The 24,435-nt window shown below is 42.8% G+C and overlaps 1 protein-coding gene across 3 annotated transcripts in view; it reads left to right on the forward strand.

The window, feature by feature from the left end:
* Window positions 1-765: 765 nt before the first annotated feature.
* Window positions 766-24,435, forward strand: part of LOC140491533 (LHFPL tetraspan subfamily member 7 protein) — a 290,336-nt gene continuing 266,666 nt past the window's right edge. For all 3 annotated transcript variants that reach the window (XR_011963332.1, XR_011963333.1, XM_072589849.1), the window contains exon 1: window positions 766-1,479. Coding sequence is in view for 1 of the 3 variants with exons in the window: in XM_072589849.1 (XP_072445950.1) it covers window positions 1,168-1,479 (312 nt within the window). In the remaining 2 variants the exon portion in view is untranslated. The remainder of the gene's footprint in view (window positions 1,480-24,435) is intronic.

Genomic DNA, 24,435 nt, shown 5'->3' on the forward strand with positions numbered 1-24,435 from the left:
GGGTTTGGAGGGATATGGGCCGGGTGCTGGCAGGGGGGACTAGATTGGGTGGCATATCTGTTCGGCGTGGACGGGTTGGACTGAAGAGTCTGGTTCCATGCTGTACATCTCTATGACTCTATGTTCGATCATAGAATTCCTACAGTGTGGAAATAGGCTCATCAAGTCCACACCAACCCAGTGAAAAGTATCCCAGCCAGACCCACTCCATAACCCTACGTTTCCCACGACCAATCTACCTAACCTGGACTGGAGCACCTAGTAGAAGCCCACACAGACACAGGGAGAATGTGCAAACTACACACAGTTGCCCAAGTATGGAATTGAACCCAGGTTACTGGCTGTGTGAGGCAGCACTGAGCCACCATGCCACCCTGTCACGAACTGACCATGAACGCATTGAATGGCAAAGCCGCTTTAATGGACTGAATGACTTACTCCTATTCCTTGTGTTGTGACCCACCTGCAGTGGGAGTTGATCCAGGGGCACAAGAGCCCCCCCCCCCCCCCGCTCTTCCCCATCATGAGTTGGAGCCAATTGCAGCTCTCACTTCAATAGGGAAGCTCATTGAGCTCAAAATGTGAAAGGCCCCAGGCACATTAGCCAAGACGGCTTGTTTGTTGTCTGAGAGTATACTTCCCCTCAGGTCTGTGGCCTCACGCTCCCATTGCTGGATTGGTGCTCACAGACAGTGACCTGTCTGCGCCTAGCGGCACCGAGCAAGCAGTACAATAAAAACCACATATACACACACACAGGGGGACGCGGCAACCAATCTGTGACAGCAAAGTGAAAAGCTCCCCTTTTCTCTCGGAAGAACCCAGAGAGAGAGAGAGTGGGAGAGACAACACGCTGTTTAAAGCAGCCTCCCAGTCTATCTTCGGGATTGGAGAATCCGGGTTAATCCCATTGTGGCTGAACCGAAAACAAAACCCGCGAGCGATAATTATTTGTTTTCTTAAAAACTAACAGGATCTCAACTGGGACGGATCCAAGTGCCTGATACCAGCCCCCTTTCTCGATCAGATCTCACTCCGGAGCTGGACTTTAGTTTTTGATGTGAAGATCTGATCAGTGTGAGGAGTAGGGTTTGGAGAGGGATAAAATAAAAGGGAACGAACAGCTCCCCCCCCCCATTCCCAAAAAAAACATCACTTGTCTTCCAGATGCATTCGCTGTTGGATCGGAAAAAGAAGGAAGCGGGTGCTGAGCTGGGCTTGGTGGATATGCCAGGGGACAGTCTGCTCGGGCAGCCCCAGAGGATGTGGACATGTGTGGGCTGCCTCTGGGTGCTGCTCTCCTCCTGCCTGGTTGCAGTCTGCAGTTTCAGCTTCATCTCGCCCGCTTGGATCGTCAGGGAGAAGAGCAAAGAGTCGGTGAGCTTCGGACTGCTCTGGTACTGCTCCGAGAGTGTCTACAACTGCTACACCTTCGGGGGTCTGAGCAGCTTCGCTGACATCCCTTCAGGCACTTGGCAGGTAGGGCCCCGAGGGAACGTGGGGTGTGGATGTGTGTGAGTGTGTGTGGGTGGGTGTGTGTGTGGGGGGGGGGGGAGGGGGGGAGGTGTAGGCGTGTGTGTATGTGTGGGTGGATGTGTGTGTGTGTGGGTATGGCTGTGTGTGGGTGTGTGGGTGTGTGTGTGAGTATATGTGTGTGTGGGTATGTGTGTGGGTGTGTATGGATGTGTAAGAATGTGGGTGTATGTGTGTGGGTGTGTGTGTGTGTGCGGGTGAGGGTGTATGTGAAGGTGTGGGTGCATATCTGTATTTGTATGTATCTGTATTTGTGGGTATGTGTGGACGTGGGTGTATATGTGAGTATGTGGGTGTGTGGATGTGGATATATGAGTGAGTGTGTGTATGGAGTGTGTGTGTATGTGTGAGTGTGTGTATGGAGTGTGTGTGTTTGTGTGTGTGTTTAGAGTGTGTGTATGGGTTGTGTGTGTTTGTGTGTATGTTTGGATATGTGTGTGTATGGGGTGTGTGTATGTTTGGATGTGTGTGTATGGGGTGCGTGTATGTTTGGATGTGTGCGTATGGGGTGTGTTTGTGTGTGTGTATGGGGTGTGTGTATGTTTGGATATGTGTGTGTATGGAGTGTGTGTATGTTTGGATGTGTGTGTATGTTTGGATGTGTGTGTATGGGTTGTGTGTGCGGCGGAGTAAAATTGGTTTGCATGCAATTTAACGACCACCACCAACCCCGTTTAAAAAGCCACACCGATTGCTTGTAAATCCAAAAAGAAGAGAGAGACAGCGAAATAGATATGCTCACAAACTCAAATACACTTAAAAAGAGCTACAGGAGCTGTAAATCAGAAACAAAATTGCGGGAAAATCTCAGCAGGTCTGACAAGCATCTATGGTCAGCAACGAATTCTGAGAAAGAGTCACTTGACCCGAAACGTTAATTCTGCGTGGATGCTGACTGATCTGCTGAGCTTTTCCAGCAATTTCTATTTTGGTGACTCAAAGACTTAGTCTTTGGAAGAGGTGTTGGAAAAGGTATGCTGTTAGGCCCATCAACCCATCGAATCTGCCCCGGATCTCTGAGCATTCTGATTGGGTGCTTCCCTCCATCACCCCGTAAGTGAATGTGTGTTGCAACCCCAAATGATTGATGCAGGTATTAGATCTCGTTTGATTCCAGTTCCCCCACCCCAAATTGTTCCCGCTCTTTCACAAGTGACAGTTCAGTGCTGGGTTTTATGAATGATTTATGCCCTTCTGACCGGGAAAGCTTTAAGGAGACATTAGCCAATGTCTCCAGTGGCTAATTAAAAGGACCAATTCCTCTTGACAATACCCACTGCTAATTTCCTTTCCCCCGCCAAGCATTTTCAAGCTCTGAGTTTCAGCACTGCTATTCCAGACTCGCGAGGTGAAAAGTTTTATTTAGAAAGCAAATATATTATTTAGATTCTGTGTTACTCGGTATCTCTCCGCCTTCTGTCAGCCCGGTGACTAATCTGTATTGACTGTACAAATGTGTTTACTGTAAAATTGTCGCTGCATTGAATATAAACCCGCTGTTTGATTTGCATAGAAAGCTTTATGCATGAGCGATATGAAACAGTGTGCTTGGATTTACAGGAATGTGGGTCTATCGTTTTGTTTTAAAGTTAGCATCCTTTCTGAGAATTGTCATTGCTTCTGCATTTAATGCAGTCGTCATATATTGAGTTTCTACCGTCCTGGAAGGTTTGGGCCAGCTTTGGGTGAACTTTTCTCAGCGCCAGCTTCCCCAACAACATTAAGACAAACGGAGTTGAATGGGTCTCGTTGCGCTCTTATACACTGCAAGCGCCTGCGCTGTAATACAATATGGACCAGCAGGAGGCGCAGTCTGTCACCTCACTCTGATCTCTGAGCAGTCACACCACTGCGCCGGCTCGATCTGTCCCCATTCCCAGCTCAACTGAATAGCCAGCAGGGTTTGAAGAGCCTACAGCAAAATAAACTTTAAGTTCAATGCCCAATCCAGGGCTGATCGACTCAAATTTAGATTTTTTTTTGTTTAAAATAATTGAACCGTGACTTGTAAACATGGGGAGGGTGGGGTAGATATTGTGAAACCTGGAAAATAGTAACTGGGGTAGACCAGGAGTAGGAAATGCATCGTTACAGGGATAGGGTGGGATAGTCTTCACAGGGTCCATGTGAACTCGATGGGACGAATGGCCTGCTTCCACAGTATAGGGGATCCTACTCTTCAAACCTGCTGTGCCATTCAGTGTGATGGCTACTGACCGTCCAACTCAGTACCCTCCCTGTTCCTGCTTTCTCCCCACACGCTTTTCATCCCTTTAGTTTAAAAAACTATTATCTAAGGACCTGAATTTGTCAGCGGCTTCGAATTAGAACTTGATCACAATTTGTATAGGCTGGAGGTGGAAAAAAAACCCAATATTTTTCATGGTTCAAAGTCTTTTCAATACTCATCCTGGATATATATGTTAAGAAGAAAAATAAGACAGATTGTTAACAGTCTTCATTAAAAAAGACCACTGCCAAACTTTATAAAGCAGTGATGTCGAAACACAGCAGGTCGCTTCAATGTTTGAAAAGGATGAGCAATTCTTCTGGGTCATCACTCAACCGCAAACAAAATAAAAAAGGATTGGCAAACATTTCTTTTTCCAGCAACATTACGGGTCCTTTAACCCAAAACGTGACTGGACTTGCCATGACTACTGCTGTTGCTGAATAAAAATTGGCAGTAGATTCATCATAGCGTGTGTGCTGAACATTAAAGATCGGGTCATTTAGGGGCATCTTGTGCCTGGGCCAGCTCTGTGTACTTAAAGGTTACAAATGGGCCAGAAATAATATGTAATTGAATTATAAGATATAGTTTTCGTGTACTGGCTTTTCTGCATTTTGATCAGTTTCAGATATTTTCTAATCAACCTGTTCAGAGATGGTATTACACATCTTTAGAGCAGGTGGGCATCAGTTTTATGGTTATCAGAGATGGATAAAACTTAATGGCAAGTGTAAGTTGTCTGTGCAGTCTGGTTATCTGATGGAGTACTCATCTGCATTGATCTGGTTTGTTAAATTAACCTTTTGAAGGACCACAGTGGCATCTTTAGACTAAACTGAATGTCAGTAAACATCACATGAAGTTGCACAATAGGTTGGATTTGGGATAATCATCCTGTTCTCTCCACCTTCTTCACGGACTTACAGGAGACTGAATAAGTAATGTTAAGATATTGCTAGATATCACAGCCAGTCTGATTATCACTGCAATAGAAAATAAATTGTCTTTCTTTTATTTCCTAATCCCAGTAAACTCAGCAAACGTGATATGAGGTGAAAACAACAGAGGTCTCGGTTGTGATGGTTTCCATTGTGGAATATCTAGTCAACAATCTAGTGGCACAGTGGTTAGCACTGCTGCCTCACAGAACCAGAGACCCGGGTTCAATTGTCAGGCAATTGTCTGCGTGGAGTTTGCACATTCTCCCCGTGTCTGCGTGGGTTTCCTCTGAGTGCTCTGGTTTCCTCCTACAGTCCAAAGATGTGCAGGTCAGGTGAATTGGCCATGCTAAATTCTCCGTAGTGTTAGGTTAGGGGTATGGGTGGGTTGCGCTTTGGCGGGTAGGTGTGGACTTGTTGGGCCGAAGGGCCTGTTTCCACACTGTAAGTAATCTAATCTAATCTCTGTCTAGGTTTGGAATTGCAAATGTAAAACATTGTGACATCTTGTGATAGTATACAATATTCAATGACTGCCATGGTAGCATGGTAACAAGACATTTGTAACATAGTATACACAACTGGAATTTTACAGGAACAAATTCCAATTCAGACTTGAGTGAAAGCCAGTTATCCAAAGTGAGCTTTGTTAGGTTTAATGTAATGGTGCACAATCCGTTCATATTTGTTTTGTTAGTTTTGAAATATTATCCATTCTTGCTTCCCCGCTTCAGATTCTGGATACAAAACAGTGGTTTCTTAAGCAACGTATTAAATTGCTCGTTAATCATTTGCTGTGCAGCCCTGTGCTCTAGCATTCACTAAACATTAACTTTTCCTTTGGCTTCCTCTGTCCAGTTTGGAGTATTGCCACAAATGAACCTTTCAAATGATTTCACTCTTCCTTTAGAATTCCAGCTTTCCAATAATTAATTTCCAGGGGGTTTCTGGCAAGGCATATTGTGAATTAGTCTTATTGTGTGTTAATTCGAGCATATTAAAACAGGTTTCTGACTTGGTTTGCCTCATTTGCAAAAGTATATAAGGTAAGTTCTAGCTTCCATAAAGAAGGTATATTCTTGAAACACCCTTGGGCTTCTGACAGAGCAGTCTTCCAGCATGATGGAGGCTGGGCTGGATTGATACCTGGAACAAAATTAGGGAATAGCATGGTGGGCCGGCTTTCCTATGCATTCCTGTCTCTGAGGAAACTTAAGAAGGGAGGGTCAACATGGCAGCAATTAACCCATCAATCAGCAGCAGGAAGGCAATTAGGCTCATTAACAGCACTGGGATCTTTCTAACACTGGGTGACCCCAACTATGTACTAAGCCCTTGTTGGAGGCTCTTGGTGGCAGATCAGTGTGTCAAAGTCCAGCCCAATGTGTACTGCAGTCAATGAATTAGAAAATAAGTCAAATGGATATACAGCAGGCATCATTTAGTTTTTATGTGTTGATTGGAGGAGGAATATTGCGTGGGATACTACAAGAGCTTCCTTGTTTTTCTCAAAATACTTTCAACACACAATAGATTCTTGACATTACCCTCTAATTTGCAGTATTGCACCAAACTGGCAGGCTAGATTATGGGCTTGAATAAGGCTTGAACCCTTCACTGTTGAATTTAAGATGAGAGTGCTACCATTAAGACAGACTGAAACTAGAGTGGAATCCATCCAGAATAGTGAGTTGAAATCTTTCTTTTGAAGTCACCGATCTTGTGTACAGACACGATCCTCTTTGCTGTATCTAAGATGTTAGAGAGGAAATTGGGAGGCATTGATACTGAGGTTGACCTCCCGACTGAAATGTGAGATGTAGTCCTTTGAGATCTTAATTCAATTACTTTAGGTATATTGTGTGATTATGTCCACTGGATTGCTAAACCCTACAAATAGTTGCAGGAGCAAGTGACAAAGAGAATCCTTACCTCATACATTTACAGATAGGTAACTGTAGAGGAGATGGAGAGACAAGTAACTTTGGCAAGTGATGGAATCCCCTTATGTCTAGGGGTGAGCACAGGAAGCATGCAGGAGCTGCTCACTTCATAGCTTGGCCCATCAAATATCATGTAGCACTTTGTATGACTAGGGTCTGTACCTTCAAAGTCCTACTTGTGGCTAGAGAAATGTTTGCACATCCAGAAGAAAATTAAAACATATAGTTACAATGACATGATTATATTGATAATGATATGATACCCACCCCATCAATGTGCCCATTGAAGTTCTTTCTTTCTTCCTCTCTCACTGTGTTTCAGTACAGTTCTGGGGTCCCTGGGGGGTGGAGGGAGCCTGCAATGCAGTGGAGCTGATTGGCCTTGGAGTGCTGGTCAAGTGAGCCTGGAGTCATTTGTTTCTGGAGGACCCAGGCCAGCTGGGTGTGTCCGCTCCAAAGGCAGGTCCACCCTCCTTGGCTAGAACTAACACAGGGTTGAGGCTGTCTGGGAGGATGGAGGTGGAAGACTTGGGCAACCCTGCAGTGTTCTGAAAGGAGGGCTGTGGGTATCTACTGGCACCACGCCATCTGCTTGTGAGGAAGCGGCACGTGAAGTGAGCTCAAGGTGCCTCATCACCCTGTCGCCTTAGCACCAATGGCGAGAGTGGAGCGCAGATATGTGCACGTAGCCAGCAGAGTCTCAGAGTGCTTCACCTGGTAGACCATGGCAACTACCAACCTGTCCATGGGGACAGCAAGGACCCAAGATTGTTGCTGCAGTCCTGCCACCTTCATACCAGGTTGTCCAGTGCCCCTGAGAAACCTGCCCGCTGTTACCGTTTGTGCCTGGCCATCAACTCACAAAGAGGGGACATCGCAGGCTCCTCTCCTGCCTGGGATAACCAAGTTCCAGGTCTCCAACAGTTCTCCAATGTCTGAAGTATTTCTCCCTTGGAAAGCTGGCAAGATGTGGCAGTGATATACCAACTAGCAGGTACCAGAATATACCAGCTTTGGGCATCAGTATTGGGAACTAGTGGACAAATTGCAACTTCAAGGAGACAGTAAGGACTCTAGATGCTGGAAGTCAGAGTCCAAAGAACAGGGAAGTCCTGTCAGTGTATTTCGGACCGAAACATTGACTTCCCTGCACCTCGGATGCTGTACCCTTCCAGTTTCATATCTATTGACAAGTAACAACTTCACATTCTTCATAAATGTTAATACTGATCCTCCCAGTGAGTTATTGGTGTAGTTAAACTTGTTGAGGAACAGAACATTTCCATGTATAATTGCACATGTTCAGGTAGTGGAAGTTGCTGTCATCATAGTGAGCACTGATAGCTTAATTGTTATTCTAAACGCAAACTACAGGCCATTGCTTTTACTGAACTAAATTGCTTTCTAAAATCTCAGAGCTGTGGTTAATTTATTACAACAAAATTGGTTCCAGAAAAAAAAATCCTTGTTGCAAGACGCTGGGAGATTAGTCAGAACACACGAACAATCTTTTGTATATTCAATGAAAGCATACACCAGTGTAATTGTGAATCTGTAAACCATCACCATGTGAGGACCCAACGACAGAACAATACATGAATAGCTGTAGTGTCTAAACAGCTCAGATAATATTTGCTTAAATAAAAATTCAGTCTTGAAGAGATATATCTGATTAGTAATTGAAAGACCCAGTGGAACATCAAAAGTGCTGTCAACACTGAAACCAGTCCAAAATGGCAAAAGTACATTGCTGTCAGCCTGTTGTGATTTGCAGTAAATACTTAATTGTAATGATGTGCAGTATCTTTTAATCCATACGTCAAACCATTCATCAAGGAAAGCCACTGCCAGAATATTTGATTAACCTTGTAAGATCTCTCAAACCACAAGTTCTGCCTCCTTGCAAATTAAGAACTCATTCATATGCCTTTTAGAATGTGTGAAATTTATATCCACACAAATGGACCATACTTGTGTCCTTCTTCATTATTGTTTCTGTGCTAAATTGCTCTCCTGAAAAGAGTCTATGTATTTTGATTCAATTTATTGCTGTCACATGTACTGAGATACTGTGAAGAGTATTGTTTACGTGTTAACCAAGCAATTCACACCTTGTATAAGTACATCAGGGTAATAGAACAGAACAAAGAATATAGTGTTACAGCTACAGAGAAGGTGCAGAGAAAGATCAACTCTAATATATGAGAGGATTGTTCATAAGTCAAATAACAGTGGGGAAGAAGCTATTCTTAAATCTGCATTTAAATGAATGAGCAATTTTTCATTATTCAAAAATATTACTAAAGCTGTCAGTAACAAATGTTAATAGAGCATGTAGTTAAGGAGGTGATTGGGATTCATTGATTAATTAATTGCAAGAGCAGGACTAAAAGGAGACTTAGTGAGACCGATTTGTGTAAGATTGCATAGTTAATAAACTCTAGTCAAAAAGAAAGGTGCCTTGGTTTCTGTCTCACTGACTGGCTTGGATCTCGATTGACAATAAAACTAAATTAATTGGTCTGTTACTTCTAGTTCAATAACATTTCCTCATTGTCCGATATGATCAGTTATGCCTGCTATTACTAGTGGTGTAATTTCTGTCTGTTACACAGAGACAGAGGAAATTGGAGCAGGATTAGGCTAGATGACCCTTCACGCTTGCTCCGCCATTCATTTGTGCTCATGGCTGGTCATCCAGCTCAAGAGTCTCTTCCTGCTTTTCCCCAATATCCTTTGATCCCTTTACCTTTTGGGGCTATATCCAACTCCTTCTTGAAATCATGCAATGTTTTGGCCTTGACTGCTTTCTGTGGTACAGAATTCCTCAGGGTACAGGCTTACTCACCTCATTAGGTGACTTATTTCAGTCCGATACTGTGAGTTCTGATACTTTCTTCTGATTGAAACTAGATTATTTGAACACCATCTCATGTTAGTTGTGGAACCTTGCTGTGCTTGTTTTGTACATTAAAACAGTGACTTACACTTGAAAATGATGAGATTTGTGGAGTACAGTACTTGGAAATGCACTGTAAAGTAAGACTGAATGAGCATGGCTTCAACATGGGGAGGTGCTTGACAAATCTATTAGGATTCTTTGAGGAGGTAACAAGCAAGTTAGACAAAGGGCAGGCAGTGGATTTCCAGAAGGCCTTTGTCAAGGTAACCACACAGGCGGCTACTAAATAAGATAACAGTCTTAGGCACAAGGTACTGACACCGATAAAGAATTGACTGACTGGCGGAAGGCAGAGAGGAGGGTTGAAGGAGTCTTTTTCAGTTTGGCAGCCAATGACCACTGGAGGTCTGTACAGGTCTGTGTTTGCAACCACAACAGTTCATGTTAAAAGTTAATAATCTGGGTGAAGGAGCTGCAGACATTATTGCTACGTTTGCAGATGACACAAAGATAGGTGGAGGGACAGGTAGTGTTCAGGAGGCGGAGAGGCTGCAGAAGGACTTGGGCAGGCTAGGAGAGTGGGCAAAGAAGTGGCAGATGGAATACAATGTGGGCAAGTGTGAGATTACACACTTTGGTAGGAAGAACAGAGGCATACACTATTTTCTAAACAGGGAAAGGCTTCAGAAATCTGAAGCACAAAGGGACTTAGGAGTCCTAGTTCAGGATTCTGTTCAGGTTAACATGCAGATTCAGTTGGCAGTCAGGAAGTCAAATGCAATGTTAACATTCATTTTAAGAGGGCTAGAGTGTAAAAACAGAGATGTACTGCTGAAGCTGTACAAAGCTCTGGTCAGACTGCATTTGGAACATTTTGGAGTAGTTTTGGGCCCTGTATCTAAGGAAGGATGTGCTGGCTTTGGAGGGTCCTCAGAGGAGGTTTACAAGAATGTTCCTAGGGGTGAAGGTCTTCTCATATGAAGAGCTGTTGAGGATTCTGGTTCTGTACTCGAAGGGGTGGGGTGTCAGCTTAATTGACACTTACAGAATACTGAGACGCCCTGGTACCCAAGGGCACAGCCTAAAAGTGAGATGAGCGGGAGTTTCTTCAGCCAGTGGTGGTTCATCAGTGGAATGCATTGCCACAGAAAGTTGTGGAGGCCAAGCCATTAGGTGTATTTAAGACAGAGAGAGGTTTTTGATTAGTAAGAGGATCAAGGGTTACAGGGACAAAGCAGGAGAATGGGGTTGAGAATCATAACAGCCACGACTGAATGATGGAGCAGACTCAGTGAGCTAAATAGTCTAATTCTGCTCATATGTCTTCTGTCTTATGATCTTGAAAGCACGTCTTTGGCTGTAAGTGTGCTTTGAGACATTCTGAAGCTGTGAAATGTAAAAATATTAATTATTTCTTTTAGCAAAGTCATAATGCTTCAGTCCAATTCCTGTAGCACAAAGGTGGTTCCACTGCTCTGATATGACTCGAGTTAGAGGTCTACTATTATAGCCTAGCTACCTTCCATCCAGCCCCACCCCCTTCCATTTATCTCTCAGCTCCCAATCACCACCTCCCCCCCCCCACCACATCCCTCAACATTCCTGATGAAGAGCTTATGCTCAAAACATCAACTCTCCTGTTCCTAGGATACCACCTGAACAGCTGTGCTTTTCCAGCGCCACACATTTTGACTCTGATCTCCAGCATCTGCAGTCCTCACTTTCTCCTCACTTTTATGCCGACTCTGGCTTGAGCAAGTCACTGGAGCTAAGGTTCCTGCTGTGATCGAATCATGTCTTTTACCAATCAGTTGTGGACAGTGAGAATGTATATGACATTTTGAATACATACGGAAGGTTTAAAAAAAAATCTTTGCACCATTGCATCACAGTGAAAATATCAGTTGCAGTTCACTGATACCTTACACAACATATAACTCACTAGTATGATTTTTGAATAAAATTTTATGGTTTATCTTCTAACATAGTTTTGCAGTGCCTTCTAAAACAACAATAGTTAATCCCTCTGCAAGTAACCTATGGACATATGAAATGGAAGCAGGAATAGATCATCCAGCTCATTGACATTACTCTGCCATTTATAAAATCATGGCCAATCTGACTGTGGTCTGATCTCCATTTTCTTGCTTATCCTTTTGAGTCCCTTGTTAGTCATGGATCTCTAACACTCTCTGGGGAAGAGACTTCCACAGATTCATGACCTTCCAAGAAGAAAACTTCTCACCTCTGTCTTAATTGGGAGATTGCTCATTTATAAACTGTGTCCCCAGTCCTAGCCTCCGAGAAGGACAAACATCCCCTTGGCATCCAGTATGTCAAGTCCCCTCAAAACCATATGTTTCAATGCAATCACCTCCCCTTCCTTTAAACACCAATAGATATCGATGCAATCTGTTCAACTTTCCCCACACAATAGCCCTTTCATCCCAGGAATCTTCTCGGTATCACTTTCAATATCCTTCTAAAAATAAGGAGATCAAATCTGTACACAATATCTAGATATGCTCTCACCATTGCCCTGTATGGTTGATAGAGGCACCTACTTTTATATTCCATTTCCCTTGCAATAAACATTGCCTTGCTATTCACTTTCTGCATCTGCATGCGATCTTTTATGATTCATGTCCCAGGAGACTAGAATCCCCTGCAACTCTGAGTTCTGTCATCTTTCCCTATTTAAATAACATGGTGCTTTTCTATTCTTCTGCCAAAATGGACAAGTTCGCACTTTTTCAAATTATCCTCCATCAGCCACACCTTTTCCCATCACATAACCTATCAAAATCCCTTTGCAGACTGCTCATGTACTCTTCACCTTACTTTCAAACATATGTTTGTGACATCAGCAAATTTGGCGATCGTACATTTGATGTTTTCGTTGAAGATGTTGATGTAGATTGTAAACAGCTGAAGTTCCAGCACTGATTCCTACAACACGCCATACATTACATCTTGCAAACCTGAAAATTATCCATTTATGCCAACTTTTATTCCTTGTTAGCGAACCAGTCAATGATCTATCCTCATATATTAGTCCCTCCACCGTGTGCTCTTATTTTCTGTAATAGCCTTTTATATGACACCGTGTAAATGCCTCCTGTAAATTTAAGCACATCAAATCCAGGTTCCCTTTAATCTGCATTGCTTGTTATTTCCTCAAATAAATCTCATAAATTAGTCAAGCACAATTATCCTTTCACAGAGCCATGTTGATTCTGCCTGGTTGTACTGAGATTCTCTAAATGCCTTGCTATAACTTCCTTCACAATAGCTTGTCGCATGTTTCCTATGACAAATAGTATAAAAAGTGGCTGTAGTTTCCTGTTTCTTTTTATCTCCCTCCTTTTTTGACGAGAAAAGTTACATTCACTAGTTTCAAATCTGTTGGCATTCTTCTGAATCTAGGGAATTTTTGAAAATTAAAGCTCTCAACTATCTCAGCAGCTGCTTCGTTTCAGAGTGTAAGATCGTCGTGATCTGGGGACCCATGGGCTTTTAGTTCTTATGATTTTCTCTAGTGAGTGTAATTGTTTTAAGTTGATCCCTTCCTTTCATTGTATGATTCACACTTATGATTCACTAATGTCCTTTAGGGAAGGAAACTGCCATTCTTACCTGATCTGACCTACATGTGACTCCAGACCCACAGCTTGTGGTTACTTTTAACTGCCCCCTGGGCAATTAGGAGTAGGCAATAAATGCTGCCTAGCCAGCAATGCCCACATCCTATCAATGAATAATGAAAAAAAAATTCTGGGATGTCACTTGTATCTCCTGTAAAGAGATAAGTCTGTTTATCTGTTCAGTTCACCTACCATTTCCTTATTTTCCATCATTAATTCCCAGACTCAGTCTTGAGAAGACCAGCTCTCACTTTGCTTACTCTTTTCCCTATTCTCGAAGCTCTTACTTTCTGTTTTTATATTTCCAGCTTTGTCTCATGCTCCAACCCTAACCAATCATCCCTCTTTTTGGTTTAGTATTTTCTTTTGTTGTTATTTTGAATATTCTATCCAATGTTTTGGCCTGCCACTACTCTTTGCAGAAGGAGATATATACTTCCTTTCAATTGTGTAATCAACCTGACATTCAGATGTTCCAGTCAACTTCAAGGGGTAAGGTCAGTAAATGCAGACAGTTTGTTATCAATGTCCCTCCTTCTCATCTGCACCAACAGCCAACCCATTAACATTAGGCATTTTGGGAATGAGGCATTTCATAATAGGGAGGATCAGCAAAGTAAGAAGGTTAAATAGTGTCATGGTGTGGTGGGACTATTAAGACACAATCCCTGAATAAAATGTACAAATTCCAAACCTCAAATTCTAATTAATGATGGATCCACAATGAATTCAATTAGAATCATCAATATTTTGAGTATTTTAGAAATTGCTTCTATATTATTGTATAGTTAAACTTTCTTCTCTTAATAATGGCTGGGTTGGTTGCGTGCTTCAATTCAGAATATCATTCAGTGAAAATATGCAATGAAAACAGAGGAGTTATTGCACTTTGTTCCAAATTTTAAGTTGTAAAGGCAGGATTTTGATTCCTTCAGAAAAAAAAGCTACATTTGAGACCCACTAATATCAACAAGGATGAATTATTAAAGGTGCACGTAGACAGCAATAATCACAACATGATTTTTAAAATTCACTCATAGGACATGGGCATCGTTTCCTGGCCAGCGTTTATTGCCCATCCTCAGTTGCCCTTGAGAAGGTGGTGGTGAGCTGCCTTCTTGTACTGCTGAGTCCATGTGCTATAGGTTGACCCACAATGCCATTAGGGAGGGAATTCCAGGAATTTCACCCAACAACAGTGAAGGAGCACTGATATATTTCCAAATCTAGATGCTGAGTGGCTTGGAGGGGAAATTATAGGGGATGGTGTTCTCATGTTTCTGTTCCCCTTGTCCTTCTAGATGGAAATGGTCAGGGTCTGTAAAAGTCATTTAATGTGATGGGTTGTTTGGCCAGCCTAATGTCATAATTGCAGCTCCACCATGGGAAACCCCAAGCGATTCCAATGTAAGGTCAGATCCTGGTCTACCTATAATCACCATGTGAAGCAACATTAATATACAATATATAGTACTACTTTGAGGTCGAAGCCTGACAACAGTTCTTGAATTTGCCTTCTTCGCAACCAGTCTGTCTTGAACTCAAACTCATAGTGTGGCATCAAATCACATGGCAAAAGCCGGTGACAGCTACAGGATGCACTGCAAAGGAAATCGTGGCTGCACTGAAGATCAGGAAATAGCCTTGAAATCGACCAAAGAGAGAAGAATTTATCGATAGAGCTTTAAAAACTGCTCACAGCCAGAAAAGTTATAGAACTGAAAAGCTGCTAGGAAGGAAACATCTCTGAACAGAAAGTTCTTCCCAAAGAAGCTACCAGAACACTATAACTGTCTACAACAAGAATTCATTTATAACAATATTGTAGTTGATCACTTTGTTAAATCAATTACAGAACTTGTTCATTCAAAAGATCCAATTGCAGTAGTCTAGAAAATTGTTCAAAAAACATTATACAGCAAAAAGTCCATTGAGTGTATAATAACCATCTGCATGGAGACAGGCCTAATATTCTGAACAATGTACCACACGTAACAATATCAACATGAAATTCTAAGCAATAGAATGCTCTAGTATCTTATCACAGGTGCAGACCCAAAACTTCACATCAACAAAAATGATATTGTTGGGTCTTTTGTCAAAAATGCTGCTTCTCAAAGATGTGCTACACATTGAAGAACATACTAATAGAACCATGAAGAACATGTACTGTAAAGGAACAATGCATGGATGGACTGCTTAATTTCATCCTAGAGGAAATGACAATGCTATCCAACACTAATAATGTGTGGCACCTGATCAAATTCCTTCAGAAAGTTCAAAAATATTGCATCCATTTAAACCTGGAAATCTCAATGTCAACAGAGCTTGTTAAAGTTCGACCGACTAGATTAGATTACTTACAGTGTGGAAACAGGCCCTTTGGTCCAACAAGTCCACACAGACCCTCCAAAGAGCAACCCACCCAGACCGATTCCCCTACATTTAGCCCTTCATCTAACACTACAGGCAATTTAGCATGGCCAATTCACCTAACCTGCACGTTTTTGGGCTGTGGGAGGAAACCCGCACAGACACAGGGACAATGTTTAAACTCCACCCAGGTGGTTGCCTGAGGTGGGAATGGAACCTGGGTCTCTGGCGCTAACCACTGCTAACCACTGTGCCACCATACCGCCATGGTTTTCTCTGAACTAACAGTATGTTCCTGGCTGGAATTCTGTTTCCTTTCTGAGTAGATTCATTAATTTAGAACATAGAACATTACAGCACAGTACAAGCCCTTCGGCCTTTAATGTTGCACTGACCTGTGAAACCAATCTGAAGCCCATCTAACCTACACTATTCCATTCTTGTCTATATGTTTATCCAATGACCACTTAAGTGCCCTTGAAGTTGGTGAGTCTACTACCGTTGCAGGCAGTGTGTTCCATGCTCCTACTGCTCTCTGAGTAAAGAATCTACCTTTGACATCTGTCCTATATCTATCGTCCCTCAATTTAAAGCTAGGCCCCTTCATGCTAGCCGTCACCATCTGAGGAATAAGGCTCTCACTGTCCACATTATCTAACCCTCTGATTATCTTATATGTCTCAATTAAGTCACCTCTGAACCTTTTTCTCTCCAATGAAAACAGCCTCAAGTCCCTCAGCCTTTCCTTGTAAGACCTTCCCTCCATACCAGGCAACATTCTAGGAAATCTCCTCTGAGCCTTTTCCAAAACCTCCACATCCAGAACTGTATGCAATACTCCAAGTGCGGCTGCACCAGAGTTTTGTACAGCTGCAGCTTGACCTCATGGTTTAATCCCTTACTATTAAAAGCTAACACACTGTATGCCTTCTTAACAACCCTATCAACTTGGGTGGCAACTTTCAGGGATCTATGTACATGGACACCAAGATCTCTCTGCTCATCTGCACTACCAAAAATCTTACCATTTGCCCAGTACTCTTTATTCCTGTTGCTCTTTACAAAGTGAATCACTTCACACTTTTCCACATTAAACTCTATTTGCCACCTCTCAGCCCCACTCTGCAGCTTATCTATGTCCCTCTGTAACCTGCAACATCGTGTAGCACTATCCACAACTCCACCGACCTTAGTGTCACTCACAAATTTACTAACCCATCCTTCTACGCCCTCATCCAGGTCATTCATAAAAATGACAAACAATAATGGACCCAAAACAGATCCTTGCGGTACACCACTAGTAACTGAACTCCAGGATGAACATTTCCCATCAACTACCATCCTCTGTCTTCATTCAGCTCGCCATTTTCTGATCCAAACCGCTAAATCACCCTCAATCCCATATCTCCGCATTTTGTGAAATTGCCCAGTGGGGAACCTTATCAAATGCCTTACTGAAAACCATATACACCACATCAACCACTTTACCCTCATCCACCTATTTGGCCACCATCTCAAAGAATTCAATAAGGTTTGCGAGGCATGACCTACCCTTCACAAAACCGTGTTGACTATCCCTAATCAACTTATTCCTTTCTAGATGATTATAAATCCTATCTCTTATAACCTTTCTAACACTTTACCCACAACCAAACTAAGGCTCACTGGTCTATAATTACTAGGATTATCTCTACTCCCCTTCTTGAACAAGGGAATAACATTAGCTATCCTCCAGTCTTCTGGTACTATTCCTGTAGACAATGATGATATGAAGATCAAAGTCAAAGGCTCAGCAATCTCCTCCCTGGCTTCCCAGAGAATCCTTGGCTAAATTCCATCGAGCCCAGGGGACTTATCTATTTTTACACTTTCCAGAATGACTTCTCCTTTCCTGTTTCTAACCTCAGCCCATACTACCTAAGTAGATGTGTCCTCAAATGTCCTTTCTGTAACTATAGTACTGTCCTTGACTAACAATGCCACATCCCACCTTTTTAGATATTCTTACTGAAACATCTAAATCCCAAAACCTGCAACAACCATTCCTGTCCCTGCTCTACCCAAGCCTCTGAAATGGCTACAACATCAAAATCCCAGTTACCAACCCATGCTGCAAGTTCACCCACCTTATTCTGGATGCTCCTGGTGTTGAACTAGACACACTTCAAACCAACTTCTTGCTTGCTGGTGCCCTCATGTGACCTTGAAATACTATTTCAGACCTCTCTACTCTCAACCTCCTGTGTACTCGAACTACAATTTAGGTTCCCATCCCCCTGCTGAATTAGTTTAAAGCCACCTGAAGAGCTTTAGTAAATTTCTCCCCAGGATATTGGTACCCCTCTGGTTCAGGTGAAGACCATCCTGTTTGTAGAGGTCCCACCTACCCCAGAAAGAACCCCAATTATCCAGGAATCCAAAGCCCTCCCTCCTGCACCATTCCTGTAGCTACGTCTTCAACTCCTCTCTCTCCCTATGCCTCACCTCACTAACACATGTCATGGGCAACAAACCAGAGATAACAGCTCTGTTTGTCCCAGCTCTAAGTTTCCACCTTAGCTCCCTGAATTTCTGCCTTAAATCCCCATCTCTCTTCCTATCTATGATGTTATTGCCTATGTGGACCATGACTTGGGACTGGTCCCCCTCCCCCTTCCCCCGAAGGATCCCGAAAGCGTGATCAGAGACATCACAAGCCCTGGGAGGCAGCACACCAACCGTGAGTCTCTCTCATTCCCACAGAACCTCCTATCTGTCCCCCTAACTATGGAGTCCCAATGACGAATGCTCTGCTCCTCTTCCCCCTTCCCTTCTGAGCAACAAGGATAGTCTTTGTGCCAGAGATCTGTGCTCAATTGCTTATCCCTGTTAAGTCCCACTCCAACAGTATCCAAAATGGTATACTTGTTGTTGAGAGGAGTGGCTACAGGGGATCCCTGCACTGCCTGCCAGTTCCCTTTCTGTCCACTAACGATAACCCAACTACCTTTTTCTTGTACCTGAGGTGTGACTGCTAGCATTTACTGTCAACTAAATGCTGAATTCTGGGCACTTTGTACAATACTCTCAAATCTATGAAGATTTTACAACACATTTTGCTTAAGATACTGACAGCCTCAACAGAAGAGACAATAAGTATCCATATTAGTCAAAATTGCATTGATACCCATGTCCCAGGGCAACCATTACACCATTTCCCCTGAGATAAAACAGCTCAGCCACAATTTTTTTTAAAAAGCCTCCATCTGCACATTCAGCGCATTTCTCTCTTGCTGAGAGAGGTCAGGGAAGCAGACTTTCGGTATAATTGCTTCACATTGAGGAACACAAAGTGGCCTGACTCAGCAAAGACATTTCAGATGCAGAAAAGAAACTTGCACTTTTCTCACACTTTTTATGATCTCAGAATATCCCAGCAGAGCTCAATGTCAATTAAGAACTCTTAAGGAATATAGTCATTTATAATCAAACAGAGTAGCCATTTTCTGCCCTACGAGGTCACATAAACAGCAATGTTGCAGAGGTGACCAGATAATCTAAGTTAATGAGGTTGGTTGATGTCTAAAATATATTAGCTGGGAGATGGCTCTCCTGCTCTATCCCAGATAGTGTCAAGAGTTCTTTCTGCATCACTTTCAATATGATCTGGCCAAAATTTAAATGACAAAACTGAAAATTAAGGCAACAATGTCATTTACTTTTCAAATTCTGAACAATTCCCGAGGTGCAACAGGTGTAGTGATTGTAACGAGGTCAGCCAGTGGACCTCATGGAATAGGAGTTCCCTGACTGGGGCTGTTAACCTGTTCCAATCAGGGAGCCCTGACTGACAGACATAAACAAGTGTCAGAGGTTCTGTTCATTCTGAGAGCTGGCTCTGAGGGAGCGGGATCAGTGTCAAGGACGCTCCATGTGTAAGTAAAGGATGAACTGGTGATGGGAAACCAGCTTCTGTGGAGTTATTTCAGTGGCAATGAAAGAAAAGCAAGCTCATGAAAACATTTGCTTGCAACAATTGTCTTTAAGTTGGAGTAAGCAATTTCTGGCATCATGGCATTATTTGGGGCTCTTTTGATTCTGCCATTGAAGACTGGGCCCATTATGTGGAAATTGTTTCCAGGCAAATGACATTGGGGACCTGCAGCTTTTTCAGTTATTAGGAGCCTCGCATTCTCTGAGGCACCAGATTTATTTCAAGAGCTGATGGATTTAGTTAAAGAATATTATGACTCTGAGCCTCCTCTAATTCTGAAGCACTATCAGTTTTACTCTGCAATTTGAGAATCAGGGAATTCCATATCGGGATTTTTGACTAGGTTAAGATGACTGGCAGAGGCAAGTGACTTTGGTTTAACTCTTAATGAGATGCTGAGAGATCATTTAGTATGTGAGATTAATGATGTGACCATGCAAAAGTGCCCAGTACCTGAAGTCCATCTGGATTTCAAACAGCACTACAACATCCTTGTAAATCTTTTCTGAACCCTTTCAAGTTTCACAACATCCTTCCGAAAGGAAGGAGACCAGAATTGCATGCAATATTCTAACAGTGGCCTAACCAACGTCCTGTACAGCCATAACATGATGCCCCAACCTCTGTACTCAATGCTCTGACCAATAAAGGAAAGCATACCAAATGCCTTCTTCACTATCCTATTTACCTATGACTCTACTTTCAAGGAGCTATACCTGCACTCCAAGGTCGATTTGTTCAGCAACACTCCCTGGAACCTTACCATTAAGTGTATAAGTCCTGCTAAGAATTGCTTTCCCAAAATGCAGCACCTCGTATTTATCTAAATTAAACTCCATCTGCCACTTCTCAGCCCATTGGCCCATCTGATCAAGATCCCGTTGTAATCTGAGGTAATCTTCCTTGCTGTCCACTACACCTTCAATTTTGGTGTCATCTGCAAACTTACTAATTATACCTCCTATGATCATATCCAAATCATTTATATAAATGATGAAAAGTAGAGGACCCAGCACCGATCCTTGTGGCACTCCACTGGTCACAGGCCTCCAGTCTGAAAAATAACCCTCCACCACCCTGTCTTCTACCTTTGAGCCAGTTCTGTATCCAAATGGCTAGTTCTCCCTGTATTCCATCAGATCTGACATTGCTATTCGATCTCTCATGGGGTACCTTGTCGAACGTCTTACTGAAGTCCATATAGTTCACGTCCACCATTCTGCCCTCATCAATCCTCTTTGTTATTTTTTCAGATAAAGTCAAGTTTGTGAGACAGGATTTCCCACACACAAAGCCATTTTGACTATCCCTAATCAGTCCTTGACTTTCCAAATAAGTGTAAATCCCTCAGGATTCCCTTCAACAACTTGCCAACCACTGACGTCAGGCTCACCGGTCTATAGTTCCCTGGCTTGTCCTTACCACCTTTTTTAAATAATGGGACCACATTAGCCAACCTCAAGTCTTCTGACACCTCACCTGTGACTATTGATGATACAAATATCTCAGCAAGAGGCCCAACAATCACTTCTCTAGCTTCCCACAGAGTTCTCCAGTACACCTGATCAGGTCCTGGGGATTTATCCACTTTTATGTGTTTCAAGACATCCAGCACTTCCTCCTCTGCAGTATGGACATTTTTCAAGGTGTCGCCATCTATTTCCCCACATTCTACATCTTCCGTGTCCTTCTCCACAGTAAACACTGATGTAAAATACTTGTTTAGTATCTCCCCCATCTTCTGAAGCTCCACACAAAGGCCGCCTTGCTGATCTTTGAGGGGCCCTGTTTGCTCCCTAGTTACCCTTTTGTCCTTAATATATTTGTAAAAACCCTTTGGATTGTCCTTAACCTTATTTGCCAAAGCTATCTCATGTCACCTTTTTGCCCTCCTGATTTCCGTCTTAAGTATACTCCTACTTCCTTTATACTCTTCTAAGGATTCACTCGATCTCTCCTGTCTGTACCTGACATTTCCTTCCTTTTTCTTAACCAAACCCTCTGTTTCTTTAGTCATCCAGCATTCCCTACACCTACCAGCCTTTCCTTTCACCCGAACAGGAATATACTGTCTCTGGACTCTCATTCTGAAGGCTTCCATTTTCCAGCCGTCCCTTTACCTGCAAATATCTGCGCCCAATCAGCTTTTGAAAGCTCTTGCCTAATATTATCAAAATTAGCTTTTCTCCAATTTAGAACTTCAACTGTTCGATCTGGTCTATCCTTTTCTATCACTATTTTAAAACTAATAGAATTATAGTCACTGGCCCCAAAGTGCTCCCCCACTGACACCTCAGTCACCTGCCCTGCCTTATTTCCCAAGAGTAGGTCAAGTTTTGCACTTTCTCTCGTAGGTACATCCACATACTGAATCAGAAAATTTTCTTGTACACTCTTAACAAATTCCTCTCCATCTAAACCCTTAACACAATGGCAGTCCCAGTCTATGTTTGGCAAGTTAACATCCCCTACCACAACCACCCTATTATTCTTATAGACAACTGAAATCCCCTTAGAAATGTATTTCTCAATTTCCGCTGACTCTTAGGGGGTCTATAATACAATCCCAATAAGGTGACCATCCCTTTCGTATTTCTCAGTTCCACCCAAATAACTTCCCTGGATGTATTTCCGGGAATATCCTCCCTAAGTACAGCTGTAATGCTATCCCTTATCAAAAATGCCACTCCCCCTCCTCTCTTGCCTCCCTTTCTATCTTCCGATATCATTTATATCCTGGAACATTAAGCTGCCAGTCCTGTCCATTTCTGAGCCATGTTTCTGTACTTGTATGATATGGTTTATAGAGTTATGGTGTTTGTGCAGTGGCTCACAGTGTGGACCTGGGATGAATGTAACTGTACCACTCAGCCCAGGGTGAAAGGGGTCATATTTTAAAAAGTTACCTTTGACCAACAGCCAGTTGGTCTGGCTGCATGGAGACCAACCATATAGGCCTAGCACTAACTGTTTTCAAGGCAAAGGATGCATCAATGGTGGTTTCAAGTTTTCAGTTGCTCACATTATTAACTTTAAACAAAATTACTATATTACTGAGGCACTATTGTTTGAAAGCCTTGATCAAAGAGGCAACTTTAGGTAAAACGGATATTGAGGTGTAAATTTGGGATATGGGCTGCCTCATAATAGTCCTTTCCCATCTTGGCTGCAGAGCCAGGTACATCTCATAATTCACTCCCATTACCTCATCCCAAACGATTGCATACGTGAACCTTGGAATAGACTATCTTCATCCTAACACAGGTTGGGGGTTGGTTTAGCTCAGATGATTGGGTTATGAAACAGTGTGATGCCAATAGTGTTGGTTCAATTTCCATTATCAGAGGAGGTTGCCATGAAGAATTCACCTTCTGAACCAACCCCCCCCCCACCACCACCACTTGAGGCATAATGATCCTCAGGTTAAATTGCCACCAGTTGTCCCTGCTTAATGACATAGCAGCCCCTATGGTATGCTCAAACTATGGTGACTCCCAATGCACATTCTTTCATTTTGCATCAACAGCTTGCATTTATACGGCACCCAATGTGCTTCATTGGAACAATTATCAAGCACAATTTGATGCTGAGTCTTATCAGAGTAACTGGGGTAGATGACCAAAAGTTTGGCAAAGAGGGATATTTGAAGAAGGAGAGAGAGGGACACGGTGAGGTTCGAAGAGACTCAGTACACAGTGCCTCGGCCAGTGCTGGGGTTATTAAAATTCGGGATATGCAGTGTAGCATCCTCAACGTATCAAGGCAAAAATGTGAGATTGTTTGTGGGTGACACAATAGCATCCATGAAGTCACCAGCTGAATTGCTTCCTTAGCAGAGACATTGGAACAGAAGACAAATTGGGTACTATTAAGTAGTGTTTCTGTTTTCTAAGTGCTATAAAAATGTCATAATTTTCAAGAGACCAACGTGATCAACATGTTAAGCGAGTAATTTTTATGACTCACTGTATGTTTGAGAGGCACTGTCTGGGTATAGAATCCAGTGATTAAAGTGAGTCTGCTAGGAGCAAGTGTCTTATCCGTTGTTAAATTTTCATGAGTCCTGTTACATTCTATCAATGGCATGAAGGGCTGCATTGATGTGCTAATTCTTCAGGCTTGTCTTTTTCCTCCTTTCAAAGCTTTTCTGGCCAGTTTCCATCAGCTTCTTTGATAAAAACAAAGCCATTAGTAACCATGTTTTCTTGGGTTGAGATCGTGCAACACACTTGACAGCTCTGATGTATGCTGCACTGTGTCCTTTTTCTGTACTGACGAAGTCCTTTGTATTCACCTTTGTTTTCTTTATTTAGTTGTCACGTTTGTAATTCAAGAGAGTAAAATAGATTTGCCAATAGAAAGGGGAGCAACACAAGGATTATAATTATCGTGCCTTTTGCCGTTTTTCAGTGTTTAATTTCCCTCGCTTATTCCCCCACGCACCCTGCCTCATCTACTGCCCCCCTCCCTCGTTGCCTTCATTCCATTTTCTTCAAGGTAGCAACTTTTAAAGTCATTACTTCTGTATTAAACATCCATAAGGAAGCATGTAGTTGCTCAGGGTAGTAGATTGTTTCCCTTACTGTGAGACAGGAATTAATGGGAAGGTGGTTAGCTTGCATAGCGGGCCAGTTTAGATTAGATTACTTACAGTGTGGAAACAGGCCCTTCGGCCCAACAAGTCCACACCGACCCACCGAAGCATAACTCACCCAGACCCATTCCCCTACACCTAACACTACGGGCAATTTAGTGCAGCCAATTCACCTAGCCTGCACATTTTTGGATCGTGGGAGGAAACCGGAGCACCCAGAGGAAATCCACACAGAGAATGTGCAAACTCCACACAGAGAGCCACCTGAGGCGGGAATTGAACCTGGGTCTCTGGCGCTGTGA

This window comes from Chiloscyllium punctatum, chromosome 19 (genome assembly GCF_047496795.1).
Source record: "Chiloscyllium punctatum isolate Juve2018m chromosome 19, sChiPun1.3, whole genome shotgun sequence".
Lineage (NCBI taxonomy): Eukaryota > Metazoa > Chordata > Chondrichthyes > Orectolobiformes > Hemiscylliidae > Chiloscyllium > Chiloscyllium punctatum.